Source organism: Protomyctophum bolini (assembly GCF_963924005.1).
Source record: "Protomyctophum bolini genome assembly, chromosome: 11".
In the NCBI taxonomy this organism is placed as follows: domain Eukaryota; kingdom Metazoa; phylum Chordata; class Actinopteri; order Myctophiformes; family Myctophidae; genus Protomyctophum; species Protomyctophum bolini.
The window spans coordinates 20,391,228-20,411,888 of record NC_137872.1 but is presented as its reverse complement, the minus strand read 5'-3'; the positions used below and the strand labels follow the sequence as shown (position 1 = coordinate 20,411,888).

Sequence of the window (20,661 nt, the reverse complement as noted above, 5' to 3'; positions counted from 1 at the left end):
CTTGTGCATTTCCCGTCAGTCAGTTGGTCAACCCCCCTTATATGGTCATGCCTCGTGAGTCGTGACATCACGTTATGTCATCAATATTAAGCCTATATAGAGCGTCACAGTCCCGCCCCCTTTCATGATGACGCCAGGCCCAGGAAATAATTCCCAATGCATTTTTCCCATAAACATTTCAAAAACTATTTATTTAAAGTCATACAAAGCCAACTCGAGTTGTGACAAATCATGACAACAAACACAATATTTTGGACCAAAGAAATTATTACAAAGAAGAAAAACAACAACAAAAAGTGCCCTGCCATTTTCTTCTTTGTTTACATATCGAGTTGGCTTTGTGCGAGGCTTAAAAGGTCTTTAAATAAATACTTTTTGAAATGTCTATGAGGAAAATGATCATCAAATCATTTCCTGGGCCCTGGTAGGGGACTGCAACGCTATAGGCCTTTGATGTCATCAATATTGTCCAGCAACTCTACCACTGACCTCTTAGATCTCCATATAGAGCTGACCTGTTCTGACATTCCATATGTTGATCCTTCCCCTGCAGCCTTCCTCTTCAATGTCTCCCTTTTGACTGATACTTGTCCATTTAAACTCTAGACGGGCCTAACCCAAAGTTATTAGTGCAACCGTGCCCGGCAGCCGGCGAAAACTAGAGTTCTCAACAGGCCCAAAAATTAAGGCCCGGCCCTACCTGGGCCCTCATCAGAGGGACACTACCCCCACTGGCACCCTTAACGCTCCATAATGGAACTGATCTGTTCTGTCATTCCATATGTTGATCTCACCTCATCAAACCCTGTGTAATCAAGACTCGCTCCATATATGGCCAGTACAGAATTAATTCCATATGTTGATCTGACCCCTCATGCCAAAGTGCCCAGCAGTCTGCTGTCACCCAGGCGGATATGTTAATCTGACCCCCCATTTCAAAGCGCCAGCTTGGTTAGGCTGATTGGCTGAAGGGGTTGTCTGTCAACGCTAGTCCCGAAAACAGAGTCAGACTCCATTGGCATGTATGGAAATCGCGACGTGGCCAAAAAAGGCTGAAAAGTGCGGATAGCAAATCATAACACATTTTTCATCGATACATATAAAGGTCAGATGTCTTTTGATGAATCAGAGTGAGCTTCAGGTCCTGAGGGATCCTCACGGCTCTCTACCATATTGCTGAATATAGTAAAAAAAAAAAAACTGCCAAAAAATCCTTTAGCTTTAGACTTGACCCATAACAATCATAATCATGATCATGATAATGTATAATAATATTAATAATAGCATAATAATCCACAATTCTTTCAATATTGATTTCTAAACAGCCAATTAATGTAATAGGGTTAAACATAAATAGGAGTGCAGTACGTGGCTCAGGGATAGAGAGTGACCGGATGGAAAGGTTCCTAGTTCCAACCCTTGCTCACCCAGAGTTAGTGTCACACTGTCCTTTTGCAAGAATCTGAATCTGAACCCTGCTCATTTCTCCCAATGTGTGCAGGTCGGTGCCTTGCATGGTTTCCTCCAGCATCGATGTGTGAATGTGTGTGTGAATGGGTGAATGTAATGCACAATCTCTGTAAAGCGCCTTGGATATAGGTGCTATATATAAATGCACCATTTACCATAAAACATAGGGTTGAAAAGGGTTTGAAAATGTATTAAACTGAAGCAAATTCAAATAAACAACTCCACTCCACTTATAATAAGCAGACTTGGCAACAGTGTACCACACACACACACACACACACACACACACACACACACACACACACACACACGCACGCACGCGCACACACACACACACACACACACACACACACCGAGAGGAGGCGGGACACGCTCTGCCATGCGTGTCCCTTCACGACTGCCGTCTTTCTTCCCCTGCCTGCCGTTTTGTTCGAGCCCCTCAACGGACTCCACCACATGAACCGACACGCGCGCAAGCCGCACGCACGCCCACACACACACACACACACACACACACACACACACACACACACACACACACACGCACACACTTTTATCAGATTCAGAGAGCCAAATGTATTCTAATGCAGTGGTTCTCAAAGTGGGGTTTGAGCTGAGGAACCACTTCCAGGGGTACGTAGGCTATCCACATAGTTATGAAAATAGCTGATCTAAACCAGTGTTTCTCAACCTTTATTATTAGCCAGTTTAGCCTACTTGCATAAGTAAAGCAGAGTGCACAAGTATTGTGGTCAGCTGGACATATGCACGTATGCGTGGTAGGTATACTGGTCTGGATGTTGATGGTGACGTAACCAAGATATGTTTTAATGTCGGGTCTTAATTACGTCACCATCAATATCTAGTATACCTACCACGCATACCGTACATACATATGCCAGCTGGCCACAGTAGGCTATATAGTACTTTCAACTTACATACCCATATTGAAACATATCGCAGTTTATTTATTAATAAAGAGAGCCTACTGTCAGCTATCCAGCAGTCCAAATATTATTAAATTACATTTCAGAATGGTATACCTGAGGCCTACCATTGCGTGGCACATCTATGCACGGAATGTCTATGTTCACATGCTTCTGTGTGCGGCCTAGAGGGCATCTGAGCATGTGCAACACCATACCTCTTATACCATGTGTCCTTTGGGAAACCGGGCCATTACCTCTTATCCACCCGACATTGAAACATATCTTAATTATTATTAATAGATGTGAGAGATGGCTAAATTGCCTGGCCTTAATAATCCTATCACTAATAATGATGCATCTTTTTTAAATATTACTGAAAGGTTGATAACAGAGTTACGGGACCATATAAAGCATCATATTTGAAAACAATGTTAACTAGTAAAGGAAGAACTGTGTAGCGTACAGAAGACACTCGACTTGTTTTTTATATTTGGCTTTAGGTGTTATTCGGAGAATGAATAGTCATGCATGTTGAGTATCCAACCACAACCATATCAATCAACCATCTATCGCGATTAATTAATCGGTACAATAATGTTTCCAGCCATGGTGAGACTACATGCGGTTATCAGCTGCTGTTCGGTGGAGAGAACTGTATGAGAGTGGTATGCAGAAAAGACACGGATCAAATTCAAGTCATGTACACATAAGCTAGGGCCTGCCACCATTATAAAATAATATAATGGTGGCGGTCTGGCAGGAAAAATAAGTCAATGAAGTTTATAGGGTGGTTTAAAAAAAGTATAGTAATCACAATTTGGTAGAGTGAATATATTGCATAATGTAAATACTCCAAGTAAATATTCAGAACAGTGTATAAGCCCAAAGCACAAAGTAAATGAAAAGCACATGCACTCATAAATGCTGCGCAACGGAAAACTCAAAGTCAATGAGACATTAATTCTGCCTCAACCTTGTTTAATGTTGTCTTTATTCAGATTCCCACTGGCTATATTATTTTGGCAGCTATTCTCCCTTGGGCCAGGCGGCGGGCGTACACAGCATAATTTACAGTACATTATAAGGACACACAAAGGGATATAACATATAAGTTAAAAGAAAAATAAACAAGTGAATTAATCTCGACTCTAGTCCTTGGCTCGCATTAGCATAAGAAATGCATTACTGCAGTCAATCAAACATGTTTACAGTATCTCATAAAGAAGGTGACTGCACAATCACAAACTTTCTGTGCTTCAAGGGACCACAATGCTAAACAGTTTGCAAGAAAAGTACAGAAATACACACACACACACACACACACACACACACACACACACACACACACACACACACACACACACACACACACACACACACACACACACACACACACACACAAAAGGCAGCTTATTTCCATTGAGGTCCTGTGCAGTGTGTTCATTTCATTGAAAGACAGTGAGGACCAATTATAGGCTATGAACATAAGTTGAAAAAAACATACGTTAAATGGTAAATGGTGCATTTATAGCTCCCTTTATCCCTTTAGATTTATCCCTTTAGATTGTGCATTACATTCACCCATTCACATGCACACACATTCATACAAGATGGCGGCGGAAACCATGCAAGGCACCAAGCATCACATCAGGAGCAGTTAGGATTCAGTGGCTTGCCGTTGTCATTGTCTTGGGTTTGAGAACCGCTGGTCAATAGGATGCACGTCTTCATGCAGAGCTGCAGCAGCAGCGTGAGTGTAGACATCCTCAGACTAAGCTCTGTCTATACAAGCCCTGAGAGCAGTGGTGGAAAGTAATTAAAGGACCACTTCACCACTTTTCAACCTATCTTCATATTATAGGTCCTCACTAATAAATAATAATAATAATAATAATAAACTTTATTTGTATAGCACCTTTCATACATAAATGTAGCGCAAAGTGCTTCACAGGGCAAAAATAAATAAATAAATAATCATTCTTTTCTACTCGGTCTGTGTCTCATAGGAGGGCTGTGTGGGCATTTCAGAAACCGTCCTCCAGTGACATCATCGATGGGGAATGCAAGATAATAGACAGGCTTTCTAGTCCTGAAAAGTTGCAATGCGAAAATGGAAGCCATCGTTCTCAGGATAATGAAAATCAAAACAATGTTGTAAGAAAAATCTTGTTTAAAAAAAAAATCTGCCTAATGATGATGTCACTTCAGCCCTATACATTTCGTCCATTTGAAAATAGCCAATCTACAAGCTCACAATGCAACACATTGTGAGCCTGTAGATATGCTATTTTCAAAATATTTTCATACATATGAAAACTTGTGAAATGGATGTTCTGCATAATGAGTAGGTCTACATTTACTTTTGGTACTGTAAATGAGTGTACATTTTGATACCAATACTTTTGTACATTTTAGTATTTCTATGTTGCAGCATTGTTACTTATAGTAAAACAGGTGAGTACCTTTTCCCACCACTGCCTGAGAGCCACGTTCACAATGTCGTTTGCTTCATGTCGTCCTTCTCAGCGGGGCGCGTCAACCTTGCCAAGAAAGAAGCTTCAGTTTAGAGGAAATAATACTATTAGATATTTGGGATGTTTGGTCCTCAGGCAGAGACTCTGTGCCTTATTGATCTTCATTTTTCATAGAAGGTGCTTGTTGCTGCTTCCTGCACTATGCAATTAGGGATGAGACGGCGTGTGTGTCACTGTTTAGGTTGTTAATGGCACTCTAACTTCACTAACTGTTTAGGTTTAGGTCTAAGTTTGTTTAGGTTGTTAATGGCACTCTAACTTCCAGCAGCTGTCACAAAGTTTTGGGTTGGAACTAACATGAACGCATTTGTGAAGAAAGCTATTGTAAACATTCATTTTCCAGATTGGTCCACAATTCAGTTAACTTTCCCTAACTAAATGTTCCCCTCAGAATATGGATGTTGGGGTTTAAGTGGATAAAGTGACAATACTTTTACTTGAGTACACCCACCCCTGCATGTTTCTGCTCTCCCCATTCTTGCGTATGCTGGTTGCCACGGCGACCACAAACACCAGGAAGAGGAATCCCACCACGGCTGACAGGCCGATGGAGGCGGTCTGCTGGTCGCTTCTGTCCCCTGAAACATCTGACACACACACACACACACACACACACACACACACACACACACACACACACACACACACACACACACACACACACACTTTTAAATAGGCCTAGCTGTTCTACAAGCTCACAACGCAGCGCATGCGTCACATTGTGAGCTTGAAGCTCATTTTGAAAAGATCTTTATACATTTGAAAACTTTAAATGGCACAGAATGAGGACTTTTACTTTTAGTACTTGAATTCCAGGCTTTTACTTACTATATTGCAGTATTGATACTTTTACTTAAGTACTAAAAACCTTTTCCACCACAATTATAGCCAATGTATGAAATATGGATAAAGGGTGTAGCCGTATGATTTATGAGCATCGTGTCTGTCACAGAGTAGAGCAAGTTCAGTCAGGAAACCGTTCATTGGGCCGCCTCAGCGCCACATTCTCATTCACATGATTCACTTCATCCAATTCCATCTTCATACTGGCTATTTAAACTGGAAGTTTGCACCGCTCAATCTGCTTGCTTGTTTGCTGCTCCACACACTGATACTGCGGCGCTGCTGTCTGCTTTAACATTTGCTGCTCAGCTACCACCTGTCGCTTTGGGTCTGCTGTTTAGGTACGGGGGATTCGGAGTCCCTATGGTTGGGACTGATGCGCTTCATCTGAGTACCTAAAACGCAGATCCAATTCACACACATAGGGACACACATAGTTGTCTATAGGAATGGCTAGCACAACTCAAAACATAAAAAGTTCAGAGATTTCTGCCTGACAGCAACGCTATGCTATGAAGTGGCATGGTAACGATTCAAGGGGCAGGTGCTAGAGTGACATACGTACTTTCAGAGCCAGAGGTACAACGAGGAGTCATTAGCCTGATATGTTCGCTATCGAGCATTATTTTAACTTTTTTATGTTGTTTTGTACATTAATAGATACTTTGTTCCCTGACAGTCCAGCAATAGCAGCAAAAAATGGCCGATCTACAAGCTCACAAGAAATCACGACGCGATGCGTTTTGTAGATCAAATATCTTTTAATAATGTATTTCCGTCACAGCCTGCTCCTCATCATTGGACATGGGCTTGTAGTTTTGTATTCCTGTGTTGTGTATGGCATCGCGCTTCCTGTCTATCCTTGTTTGCTGTACCTGTCTTGTCTCTCCACCCTGATCATTTGCCTATCATTGCCACAGCCTATCGCTGTGTCGATTGTAAGTTGATTCACCTGTGCCAGAGTATATATTAATAGAGACGGCACCGGATTTCTCCTCCCATCCACTTGCATTAAGTTGCTCTAAAGCACATGAGGCGATTTCAATCCTCCTTCCGGGTAGGAACAGAGTGCATTCTGGGATTGATTGGCCCAAACACATGAACGTGCTGGCCGTTGACTATCATTGCACGCGTTCACGTATGAAACAGCGTTCACGTGTCATCATGAACGTGCGCAATGATAGTCAACGGACCAGCGCGTTCATGTGTTTGGGCCAGCGCTGCGATACCAAATTCGGCCACTATGTCCATTTCGCCTCAGGGTTTCCGTCGGGTGCCGTCTCTATTAATATATACTCTAAGATTTAAACTCACCTGTGTAGTCAGTTCACTAATCGGTTCATCCCGTCGCTGGAAGGTTATAGACCTACTTGTCTGTGTGTGTTTCTGGAGAACCATAGTTTATTATCTGTTTTGGTCAGTCTATTTAGGGCTTGTAAATCTGCTATTTTCAAATGGCCCAAAAATATATGGCTGAAGTGGCTAATTTTGTTTGAATAATCACAATCTACGAAGTAACTAGTAACTAAAGTTATCAAATAATTGTAGTGTACTAAAGTACAATATTTGGATCCGGGATGTGTAGTAGAAGTATTGAAAATTGGAAGCTCTCCAGTAAAGTAAGAACTTTAAACTTGAAGACGCGTGCAAGTGTCATTTTCATCCACCAGCTGTTTAAAAACCAGGAAGAGACGCCTGCTCTAGGCGTTTTCTTGCCGCCTCTTGACGCGACAGTGTGGGTACAGTGATGTATTTATATGATGACAAGCAGCATATTTTCTTTGTATGGATTTCCACGTTTTGATATATGTAATGTGATGACTTGTAATTTTGTGGAAATTTAATAAAATACTTAGAAAAAGCACTGCTGCTGATGTACAATAATCTCACCGGGGGTAGGCGTGGTGGCCTCGGAGGCCAGCATGTGTCTGGTGGCGTCCAGGTGGCCGTCATTGGCCTCGGGCCGGATGCCCAGGATGTGACACATCAGGGCGTAGACGTTGACCGTCTCGAACGGCGCCACCTCCAGGCCCCGGTGGAAGGCCGGCCCCACGGCCCGGAAGAACGGCTTCATGTCCAGCTCTGCGTTGTCGAAGCCGTGCTCCCCCTTGTGGACCTGCACTGGAAAATACTGCACAGGCACGGAGAAGAAGAAGGCAGAGTCAGACCGTTTGATCCCAACATGATGCTATTGCGTGCATGGGCCCCCATAGAATTGGCAAAACATTATGATTTCTATTATCTGCAGTCTGTCTGTCTGTGTACACACACACACACACACACACACACACACACACACACACACACACACACACACACACACACACACACACACACACACACACACACAAATGTGAATATACTTAGTTACTTTCCACCCCCGTTCTAATATAGTACTGGAATTCAAGAATAATTTAAAACCCATTGGCGCCCAACCTGATAAACAGACAAGTTTGCCTGCGGTTCCCCCACTCTGCCAGCAGAGGGAGACATTGTCCAGCTGAAGGGATGTTCCCTTTTTAATCATTATAGCTCTTGCCTCACGTTGTGAGGTTGAAGATAATGCTACTTTTGACTGCGTTTGTGCAACACTCTCGTGTGAGGATCAAGTAGAGCATTACATTTACAAATACATAAAGTTGAAATAAGGAGAAAGGTTAATTCTGCCCTGATTAAAGGGATAGTTCAGATCTTTTGAATTTAAGTTGTATGAAATACTTGCCAACTGCATTGATTGATTGCCCGAGTCCCGTGGTGGGAGTTCTGCTCTTGTTTTGGGGGCCACGCATTAAAAATAAATGAACCCACAAAACTACGTCATTTGTATTGTTGGCCTATTTCTAAAATATTAGTGGAACTTTCGTTGATTTCTTTTACCCGTCTATCACACGGAACTACGTTTTTGTGTCCATAACACTGCCCAAAAAATAGTTCCATGTAATGGAGGGGTCACAGTTGAACGAAAGTTGTGCTAATATTTTAGAAATGGTTCAACAATACAAAATAATGACGTTAGTTTTGTGGATTAATTTACTCTTAATGCGTGGCCCCAGTGTCCCCCATAAAATTACCAGAACTACTTAATATTTACCAAAACCAGAGCAGGCACTCATACAACTTAATGAAAAAAATTGTGAACTAAAGGCTGTTCTGTATCCCTCCTTTGTGTTGCCATGTCTTGTTCAAACGACTGTCATCAAACCAGTGGAAGGAAGACATTTAACAGCAGCTAAATGAGATATTGTAAAATAAATAAAAAAAGGATTTTTTTTTATACGTCTCCAACTATTGTCTGGCCCCCACGTGTTTATTGAAACCGATAAAACTATGTTAATCACTTTAGAGCATGCACTACCTTCGAACACGGAATATTATATCATCCCGTTTTACTGCGCTCATTAATTGATAACAGCATGCAAAGCAGTGACGAATAGATGTTCTCGTAAGGCAGTATTTCCCATCCATGTTGTTCCGGGCCACCAAGGAGAGGGGAGGGGGGGGGGGGGGGGTGGGTTCGGGGATAATTGTCTGTCAAGTTTTCAAAACATAAAAAAGCTGACAATGTGGTACATTGTGACACTGCATGCTATTCAGTTTTCGTCATCAGAAAATTATATGCATGCGTGACTGCGTGTGTGTGTGTATGTGGGGGGGGGGGGGTCTCAGATGTAGAGGTCAACAGCTTTTTTTGTTTATTCATAGAAGTAGAAATGGAATTATCCATAGGCACCCTCAGGGGCGCAGATAGCATTTTATAACTGGGGGGACATATTTGGGGGCTATCTGTGGACGCAAAGCACGTGTGAAAAATGTCATGAGGAGGATATCCCCCCCACTTTTGTGCATAATTACGCAGATTTTCTGCGTTTATTTAGCGGATTTCACGGCAAAACACTGCCAACAGAGCGAAAAACATGCAGCCACGGTGACGGTATACATGGCTTTTATTTTGGAGGGGATAATCCCCCCTCCTCATGAAACTGAGGGGGTCGATCCCCCCCCCTATCTGCGCCTGGGCACCCTGACCAAAAGGCCTGCAGGGAACCACGCTGTAACCCACTTAAAGTTGTGACCGTCGGCCGTGTTCGGCTGAAACGAGAGAAGTTTCAAACTAAGTGCTGTAACGAAGTCGAGATGACACGAGCGGATAATAATAAAAAGCTCATGATGATCACGGCACGCATTTAGCCCCAGATTGACTTCTCTTGATAACCCATTTCATCAGTGGCTGCACAAGACTGATCGTTCCGCACACTATGTCACGTTCCGAGGACGCGCTCATTCTCATTTCGGTAATTTGCTCTTCCAAAAATGAAGTCACCATTTGATTGCTCTGGATATTGCGTTTGCTACATTGCACTTTTAGCTGCCAAAACGAACTGCTGAGTGAAACGACCGTACGAGTGGGACCAAATGTGAATGTTATTTTTTTAATGTTTTTTTTTACACACATCAGATCTGTTCTCGAAGCATCCAAGTGCTCCGTGTGTCATCAGCCCCCCCCCTGGCAGCCCGGTAAAGCTAGATCATCCCAGTGACACGCAAATGTACTCCATTAATGTAGCCTATACTAAGATTAGATTTTGAGTTTGAGTAAAAGTAGCCTACCGCAATTTAGCAAATATTTTAGTAAGTAAGAGTCTGGCGTTCATAACTTCATAATGTACGTGGGCAAAAGTACAATGAGTGTTGTTGACATCAAAATATAGCCTACTTAAAGTACCAAAAGTTGAAGTAGCCTACTCATCATGCGAGATGTCATATTTCACATGTTTCCAAAAGCATAGGCTAAATGTGTAAATATCTGAGGTTATTGCCATGTTGTGGTGGACATTTTTATCAAAATAATCTTTTGCCACTGACATACTTGAAAACCTGGAGACTTGACATGCAGCAATTGGGTTTTATGATCAAAATTATAATTGTGTGTTTTTAATGGTGTGTAAAACAGAACATTTGCCACAGACAAGACCAAGTCTTATGACCCACTGTTGGTAAAAAAAAATCCTTTGAAAATAGCAGATTATGAATTATTCACCTAAAAATTGTCCTTAATACTTGAGTAAATGTACTTAGTTACTGCACACTGGATTATAATTTTGCTCCTTCACAGATTGTATACTGAATAGTAGCCTACTGATGTGTGATATCTGTCAATATATAGTAAAAATATCTCTCTCTCTCTCTCTCTCTCTCCTCTCTCTCTCTCTCTCCTAGTGGGCCGGGGACCACCAGTGATCCTTGAAGGGATTCCAGGTGGTCCCCAGCTAAATGATGGAGTGTTGGTATAACCAGCTTTGGGTCTGAGATGCAAAATCTCATCACATGGTAGTCCGTGGCTCAAATGCTGAATAAATAATGGGCTTTGATATGAAGAACGTTGAAAACCACTGCCCTATACAGTACGCATATCCGTCTCTCTGTCTCTCTCTCTCTGTACCGTATACGCACCCCGTTGATGACATATCCCGGGTCGGCCCACAGGACGATGGGGAGGATGCGTTCGTGGAGGGCAAAGTGCATCCTGGCGGGCATCTCCTCCTTGCGGTAGACGTGCAGGTGGGGGTGGGCACCCTTCAGAGCGTTGTACACCTTCTCCAGCCGGCCCGGCCGTGGCAGCAGCATGCCGGACGGCCCGAAGTCCAACAGGTGGAATGAGAGGTCGCGGAACTTGAAGCCGGGGATCTTGTACAGGGTGATCTCCTGGCAGTGGTGGAGTAAGGGGTACACTCGGATATTTTACTTTAAATAAAAGAAGTATAGCATCATATATATATATATATATATATATATATATATATATATTACAAGTAAAAGGTCTGTGTTGAAAATGTTAATGTTAAGTGCAAAAGTATAGTGGCATCAAAAGTATTGGCATCATCATCATTAAAAGATGTAAAAAGATGGTTAATCCGAAATTCTCCTTTAAAAACACATTGGGCTGTCGGCTACCGCCACCATAGACTCTCGTTCTATTTCACTTGAAAAACAAGACAATTTCCGGTCGCCTAAAAATCGTCATCGGCTAAAGCTAATGTGATCATCGTCTATTTAAGAGACTTCAGTAGCATTAATATTTTAATGTAGTGGCCCCGGCATTGTGTGCGAGCCGCCATGTTTGGGAGGGCAAAACACAGCGAGCTAAGTGTTGCCTAGCGACCAGGAGCCCCGTTTTTTGGTAAATATGAGCGAGAAGATTATTAATTAATACAAAGCTCAAAAACACGTTAAAGACGTTCCTGGCGCCATGGGATTTCATGAAAAAAGACCTTGATTAAATCCTTGGCGTTTACTGTGGTGAAAACGGGGATCATTTGGTAGGTATAGTGAGTGAGATAGTAACCTGGACGGCACCGTTGCGGTACACGCTGCTCATGCCGTGGTCGGACGTGATGATGATGTTGAGGCGGTCAGTCAGGTTGTGGCGCCCGGCCGAGGCGCGGATGTAGCCCACCGTCCGGTCCACCTGGCGCACCATGGCACGACGCTCGGGTGAGTCCGGGCCATACCTGTTCCGTGGAGGAAAGTATAGCAATATAAGTACATTCACTCAAGTAGGTTACTGGAACTTAGTACAATTAGTATAGCCTATGTATTGTCTACTTTACTTGAGTAGCCTATCAGGTTTTGATGTTTTTCAACATAGTTCTACTGCACTACACCTCAGAGGCAAATATTGTAGTTTTTACTCCAAGGCAAATATTTTAAAACTGTAGTTGCAAGTTATTTTGTAGATCTAGTCTAGACTATATATTATAAAACATACATTCACCAATTAAACCCTTTTTTATACTTAATCGATTCAAAGGTAGGCGATTTGAGACACGCTGTGCCCCGCAGCCACTTTCCTGAGTCTCCTGTCCCAAATCAGTGGGTCAGGAGACTCAGGACCCATTTGTGGCTCGCGGACACATTTACATGGGTTCCTTAATTCAATGATTTATTTTCAGTAACAATCTCACAACACATCACTTTCAGGAGCAATTAGGGGTCCAGTGTCTTGCTCAAGGACACATCGACACTAACTCTGGGGGAGCCCCGGGTCGAACTGGCAACCTTGCGGTTACCATCCAGCCACTCTAACCCTGAGCCACCACCGCCGCAGATTGTAGATCTGCTATGTTCACTAGTTTGGTTTGCGCGCGCACACACACCCACACACACACACACACCCACACACACACACACACACACACACACTTGCTTTTTGTGACAAAGAATTGTCATTATACACCAAATATCTTCGCCAAAAAAAGTAGCCGCTGTACAAATTTCTCAGGTATAGTTGATCGATCCGTAGACAGTACCTGTGGCCCGTGCCGTCGGGTTCTCCGAAGTACATGGACACAAAGTCCAGCTCCAGGTCTTTGAACCAGCCCATCACCTTGTCTGCGTTGGCATGCCACAGCGTCTCGTTCTTGTAGTCGTACAGCGGCGGCTCCACGTCCCTCACCATGACCACGTCGCCACGGTAACGGGAGCTAGTGCCAGGGAAGTGGAGCGAGCCGGCCTTCAGGCCCTGGGAAGGTTTTTAAAAGTATCAATACTATAATCTAGCGAAGGAAAAGTCCGGAATTCAAATTGTGCTTGAGTAAAAGTACATAAGTATCGGCATCATAATGTACTTAAAGTAGGTACCAAAAGTAAAAGTGCTCATAATGCAGAATGTCTCATTTCAAGTCTTCAAATGTATAAAAATCTTTTGAAAATTGCAGATCTATACAAGCTCACAATGTGTTGCATCCCGGGCACATTATGAGCTCGTAAATTGGCTATTCAAACGGCGAAATAGGGCTGAAGTGGTTACTGTATGTTTTGTAATGAATATTGTAAAAGTACAATATCTGCCTCTGAGATGTAGTGGAGTAGAAGTACAAGTGCTGGTAATTGGAAATACTCAAGTACAAAGTACAAATACCTCAAAATTGTACATACTGTACGGTAAGTACAGTACTTGATTTATTGTTACTTTACACCACTGTGGGGATGGGCCCGGGGGTAACAAGAGGTGACATGAGATCCTTAAATACCAGTAAAAGACGCCTTAAAGGCGAGTAGCGACCGCAGGGGCTGAGACACTCTACTTCATTATAATTTTTTTTTATCAAAGGCTACTTAATATCCAAGTGCAGCAAGTGCCTATATGAGGTGTCTTCAGTGTCTATATGAATACTCAAATGTGCTTTACATGGGGGGGCATGAGAAAACATTTTTTCTCATGCTTTTCTCAAACTTTATTAGGAGGGAAACAGTAAGACAAAGGAATAAAATCAAAAACTGTGGAATTAACTAGCTGGGGAGTGCATTTCATATGGGTTTGGGGCAGACCATTGTCTGACCACGGACTTCCACACTTGCTGATTCGCATCGAGGACAGCTTGACGGTGTGGTGAAATCACGGCGAGCTTCCGGTGTCCTCTGCGATGTTAAACTGAAGCAGCATGGAAGCTAACGTTGGTCATATGGATTATGGAACCTTTCCCTCCGATATTGCACACAACCATGCTGTTATCCATGCGTCCATCCGATAGCTTTTAAATGTAAATGTCCCATCCACAGAGCAAAAGCGATATAAGTGGCTTCTTCATTCATTGATTCGTTTGGGCTTTGTTGTTGTCTGACTGACAAGTGCTGCAGGCTGCTGCTGCTAGCCAGGCGTGCAGCAGCCTATTCAATACTTGCGCCCAGAAATTCGCCCAGTGAGAAACGTTCTGCAGTTTTAACGCCATATTTTTCGTTCATCGTTCATGTGTTTGGCCCAATGCTGCTCGAAACTGTGTGTTTGTGTGCAAAACACGTGTCGTCCGTGTGTGTGTGTGTGCAGCAGCAGCAGCATTACATGAACGTGATGTGACGGATGCAAGCATTACATGCTTCCTACATGCTTCTTTATTATTCTAAATTAAAATAAGTTAAGCATTCATCAAATACCCTGGTATGAGACAATGTCAGTAATCAGTGATGTATGCAGTGTATGGATGTATGGAGTGTGCTGTGTGTGAGTGTTGTAAAAGGTGTGCAACTGCTTGAAAGGAAGGTAAGATAGCTGGCTTAAGAGCATGGAAGGAGAGGCCCTTATATACTCTCCCAAACCACACCCCACTCAGGTGTACACAGTTGGCCTGACGGCCTGCTCCACTCTGCCCTAATCACCCAGGCTGCCAGATAGCCTACTGTGCAGAGGCAGAGGGGGCAGGGCCACGCACGCACGCACGCAGGCTAACCATTAAACAAACACCTCATGAAAAATGCTCCTAACAATGCCTATTCATCACAATCTACTGTATTTGTCCGTAAATGTGGCCCTCACAAGTACAGTCAGTAATACACATGCACACACACGCATGCACATGGCCCAGCATGTTCACACACACACTTGCTTTTTGTGACAAAGAGATGCCATTTACCATATCAGGTGATAGTGATTGATGTGATTAATTCAGCGTTGCAAATTTTTACAAGGTGGTGTAGAAAATTAACAAGGTGATGCATTGTTTGGGGAGAACCCTGTAGCACGCACGCACGTGCACACGCACGCACGCACACACACACACACACACACACACACACACACACACACACACACACACACACACACACAGTGCACTCCCTAATTATGTAAATTTCCATGCAGCTAATGCAATAACGTCCACAGATGTTAATTTCCATGCTGCAGTATCGCTCTCATAATAACCCGTGGCTGGGAGGTTCATATATTTATTCTCTTTGACCACAGCTGAACTCGTGGCTATAACGCTGCCAGCCCACGGTCACTTCACTTGCAAATGTATGCTGTGCACTTTGACTGCAAAGCCCTCTGGCGCTGCATCTTAAAGCCGGACTTTCTGACAGTGGTGGGAAAAAAAACTGTTTTACTTAAGTAAATGTATCAATACTGCAATGTACGAATACTCCGCTACAAGTAAAAGTTCAGAATTCAAAATGTGCTTGAGTGAAAGTACAAGTGCATTGGCATCAAAAATTACTTAAATTACCCAAAGTAAAAGTAGCCTACTCATAATGTCCCATTCCAAGTTTTCAAATGTAGGCCTAAAGAATCTTTTGAAAATAGCAGATCTAGAAGCTCACATTGTGTCACACGGCGACACATTGTGTCCAAATCCAAGCTGGAACCATGGGCGTGCGTGCGTGCGTGCGTACTGACCTGCCTCTGAGCAGTGATCCAGATGGGCAGGCTGCCGGTGTCCCACCACTCGTTGACAAACTGGGTCTGGTAGTAAGGCTTCTTCTGACCCGTGCTGCTGTTGAACCACATGTTGTGGATGACGCCATGGTTCTCTATGTAGCGGCCTGAAAACACACGCACACACACACACGCGCGCACAAGCACGCGCACGCGCACACACATTAGACCAGGGTTCCCCAATTAATTTTCCTCAAGGTCCATATTTTGACTAGGGTATCAGGCTGGGGCCCGAGTACACACGTGCAAGGTCGAGGTCTTGCCCTGAAAATTAATGTTCAGGGCATTGAAAAGGATGCCCAGTTTGACATGCATAGGCTATTGACCCCCCTTTAATGCCATTTATATCTGGGATTTTTTTTTTTTTTTTGGAAATTCTTCCAGGGGCCACAAGGGGGCACTCCGCGGGCCGCAAATGGCCCGTGCAGGGCCGCCTATTGGGGAACCCTGCATTAGACCCTCCAGAACAAAGCCATTATGCAATCGCATAATAATCAGCCAAATGGCGCAGGTTATGTATGCAGGGGGTCATTTGTTTTAAAAAAGGGCACATAATCGCGCAAACTTCCTGCATATTCCGCAACGTCCTGCATATCTCACGCATAAAATTACATATAACCCTGCATATTTTTCAACTTTTCACACATTTGGCATATTTCACAGCTGAAATATGCGGAAGCATTCCGTGTATTTCATCACATAAAATCAGTTAAACGCGGGCTAAATCAAGGATCTTAGCCCGAGATTTTCCGGAGGGTCTAACAAACCAGTTTATCTATGTAGCGGCCTGCAACCACACACACACACACACACACACACACGCACACACATTGCATTAAGCAACGTTAAACTCACTTTGCCACTCACTTTGCCACTGGATTTTCCATTCACTTTATGCATATATACTCTATACTGCAATGTAGAAATACTCTGTTACAAGTAAAAGTCAGGAATGAGAAAAGGCGTCACTGTTAATCTGCGAGTGCTTAAGACAATCTATCAATGCCTGTTAGACAAGGCTTTAAGAGCAGCTATTGAGATTAGAGGAATTTAATTTCAAGCCGGTTAAAGTTCTTTTGAACAACGACACTGATGATTACAGAGTCTAAAAATGATAAAATTAAGTCTTCTCTCTCAGCTATCCGAACAGACTCATCTTACTCTGCTATGAAAGCTGGTGGGCATATGGGTACATTCAATTACAGCTAATTCCATATTTTTGTGTTCCAGAGAAGAAACTGAGAATGTTTTCTCATTGCGTCGATAGGAAATCAAATAACACACGGAAAGTGCTCCGGTGGCACAGTGGTAAATGGTGCTCCAGTGGCACAGTGGTAAATTGTAAAGTGCTCCGGTGGCACAGTGGTAAATGGTGCTCCAGTGGCACAGTGGTAAATGGTAAAGTGCTCCGGTGGCACAGTGGTAAATGGTGCTCCAGTGGCACAGTGGTAAATGGTAAAGTGCTCCGGTGGCACAGTGGTAAATGGTAAAGTGCTCCGGTGGCACAGTGGTAAATGGTGAAAGTGCTCCAGTGGCACAGTGGTAAATGGTAAAGTGCTCCGGTGGCACAGTGGTAAATGGTGAAAGTGCTCCAGTGGCACAGTGGTAAATGGTAAAGTGCTCCGGTGGCACAGTGGTAAATGGTGAAAGTGCTCCGGTGGCACAGTGGTAAATGGTAAAGTGCTCCGGTGGCACAGTGGTAAATGGTACAGTGCTCCGGTGGCACAGTGGTAAATGGTAAAGTGCTCCGGTGGCACAGTGGTAAATGGTACAGTGCTCCGGTGGCACAGTGGTAAATGGTACAGTGCTCCGGTGGCACAGTGGTAAATGGTGAAAGTGCTCCAGTGGCACAGTGGTAAATGGTACAGTGCTCCGGTGGCACAGTGGTAAATGGTGCTCCAGTGGCACAGTGGTAAATGGTACAGTGCTCCGGTGGCACAGTGGTAAATGGTACAGTGCTCCGGTGGCACAGTGGTAAATGGTACAGTGCTCCGGTAGCACAGTGGTAAATGGTACAGTGCTCCGGTGGCACAGTGGTAAATGGTGAAAGTGCTCCAGTGGCACAGTGGTAAATGGTACAGTGCTCCGGTGGCACAGTGGTAAATGGTGCTCCAGTGGCACAGTGGTAAATGGTACAGTGCTCCGGTGGCACAGTGGTAAATGGTACAGTGCTCCGGTGGCACAGTGGTAAATGGTACAGTGCTCCGGTGGCACAGTGGTAAATGGTGCTCCGGTGGCACAGTGGTAAATGGTACAGTGCTCCGGTGGCACAGTGGTAAATGGTGCTCCGGTGGCACAGTGGTAAATGGTACAGTGCTCCGGTGGCACAGTGGTAAATGGTACAGTGCTCCGGTGGCACAGTGGTAAATGGTACAGTGCTCCGGTGGCACAGTGGTAAATGGTACAGTGCTCCGGTGGCACAGTGGTAAATGGTACAGTGCTCCGGTGGCACAGTGGTAAATGGTACAGTGCTCCGGTGGCACAGTGGTAAATGGTACAGTGCTCCGGTGGCACAGTGGTAAATGGTACAGTGCTCCGGTGGCACAGTGGTAAATGGTAAAGTGCTCCGGTGGCACAGTGGTAAATGGTAAAGTGCTCCGGTGGCACAGTGGTAAATGGTACAGTGCTCCGGTGGCACAGTGGTAAATGGTACAGTGCTCCGGTGGCACAGTGGTAAATGGTGCTCCAGTGGCACAGTGGTAAATGGTACAGTGCTCCGGTGGCACAGTGGTAAATGGTGCAGTGCTCCGGTGGCACAGTGGTAAATGGTGCTCCGGTGGCACAGTGGTAAATGGTACAGTGCTCCGGTGGCACAGTGGTAAATGGTACAGTGCTCCGGTGGCACAGTGGTAAATGGTACAGTGCTCCGGTGGCACAGTGGTAAATGGTACAGTGCTCCGGTGGCACAGTGGTAAATGGTACAGTGCTCCGGTGGCACAGTGGTAAATGGTAAAGTGCTCCGGTGGCACAGTGGTAAATGGTAAAGTGCTCCGGTGGCACAGTGGTAAATGGTACAGTGCTCCGGTGGCACAGTGGTAAATGGTACAGTGCTCCGGTGGCACAGTGGTAAATGGTGCTCCAGTGGCACAGTGGTAAATGGTACAGTGCTCCGGTGGCACAGTGGTAAATGGTACAGTGCTCCGGTGGCACAGTGGTAAATGGTACAGTGCTCCGGTGGCACAGTGGTAAATGGTGCTCCAGTGGCACAGTGGTAAATGGTACAGTGCTCCGGTGGCACAGTGGTAAATGGTACAGTGCTCCGGTGGCACAGTGGTAAATGGTGCTCCGGTGGCACAGTGGTAAATGGTACAGTGCTCCGGTGGCACAGTGGTAAATGGTACAGTGCTCCGGTGGCACAGTGGTAAATGGTAAAGTGTTCCCATCATACTCACCGGATAATCAGAAAAGAATTCCGAATTTGAATAACGTACGGTTTGCAAGACAGAGAAGCCTGAAAGGCCCAAAAAGTGTGGTCCTTGAAGTAAATTGAACGCTTGTTGCTGTTGCCATTATGAAATTATATTTACGTAATGCCCTGTAATGCCATAATGTGTGAAGGTTTCTCTGCTGTGTTATTCTGAATGGTGCAGACAACACAACACCCATGTGATGGAATATTTGCGAACGCAGTGAGCACTTACTATGAGACCTAGCAGATCATGTCTGTCTGTGTGTCTGTGTGTCTGTCTGTCCCGCTATACGTCCAAATATGGAGTGTAATGGAGTCCCAAATGTTTGTAAACAAATCCCAAATGTTTATAAACAAATCCCAAAATGTTTATAAATAAATCACAAATGTTTATAAACAAATACCAAAATGTTTATAAACAAATGCCAAATCCCTTGGTCCTACCCCCCCGACCAATGTAGGCATAGTTTTACTGAAGTTATAGGTTTGGGATTAAGGTTATAGCCAGGGTTAGGCATAGTTTTACTGAGCTGGGTTGGGATTAAGGTTATATTTTACTAAAAGGTACCCAGTCTTCCGAGTTCCCACCCTTTTCACATTGTCCACGAAAAGTGAAGACTGCTCGCCCAGTAATTTCGAAAAGTGAAGACGGCTCGCCCCAAGCCGTGGATATATTTTTTTTTAATTTCCATTTCTGCTAAGCAGCCATCTATATATGCTTAGATGATTTTGATTTATAATGGGATAAATTGCACCACTGTAAAGATGAAACGGAAGTGGGGAGGAGGCTTCACTTCCGCTTTATCGCTTATACTCATGATCAAATCTTCCGTGCTCCAGACTGTATGACAACGGCATTTGAAAATTGCGAGAGGCAACAGTCTGGCCACGCAAGAGTAGGAACTATAGGAACAAAGGCCCAGAGCATTTTACCTGTCAGCAGGGTGAAGTGTGAGGGGCTGGTGATGGTCAGGTACGGTGGGGTCACGTACCGGGCCTTGACCCCGTCCCTGGCCATGGCGTCCATGTTGGGGGTGTCCACATCGCGGTCGTAGTCCCAGCGGAAACCGTCGAAGGAGACGAGCAGCAGCTTGTCTCTGGCGGCGGTCGGGGCCGCCAGCGGCGCGGGCAGGGCCTGACGTGATGCCAGGAGGAGGCCGAGAACGGCGGTCCACTGCATAGGGGGACTGTACAGGCTCTCTGCGTGAGCTTCTGAGATGGTTGTATTCTGTCAACACGGCTGTGTTTCCAACTCCTGTATGACATTAGCTG

At 44.4% G+C, this 20,661-nt stretch overlaps 1 protein-coding gene across 1 annotated transcript; it reads right to left on the bottom strand.

Moving 5' to 3' along the window:
* Positions 1-7,628: 7,628 nt before the first annotated feature.
* Positions 7,629-20,431, bottom strand: LOC308323340 (ectonucleotide pyrophosphatase/phosphodiesterase family member 7-like; the record flags this gene model as incomplete). The annotated part of the gene is made up of 6 exons (XM_080775061.1): positions 20,323-20,431; positions 15,942-16,087; positions 13,084-13,295; positions 12,120-12,285; positions 11,228-11,479; positions 7,629-7,907 (listed from the first exon to the last, which is right to left on the bottom strand). Exons 1-6 carry the CDS (start codon positions 20,414-20,416, stop codon positions 7,629-7,631), a joined length of 1,149 nt encoding a protein of 382 aa, XP_080631187.1. The 5' UTR covers positions 20,417-20,431.
* Between the last annotated feature and the right edge of the window lie 230 nt (positions 20,432-20,661).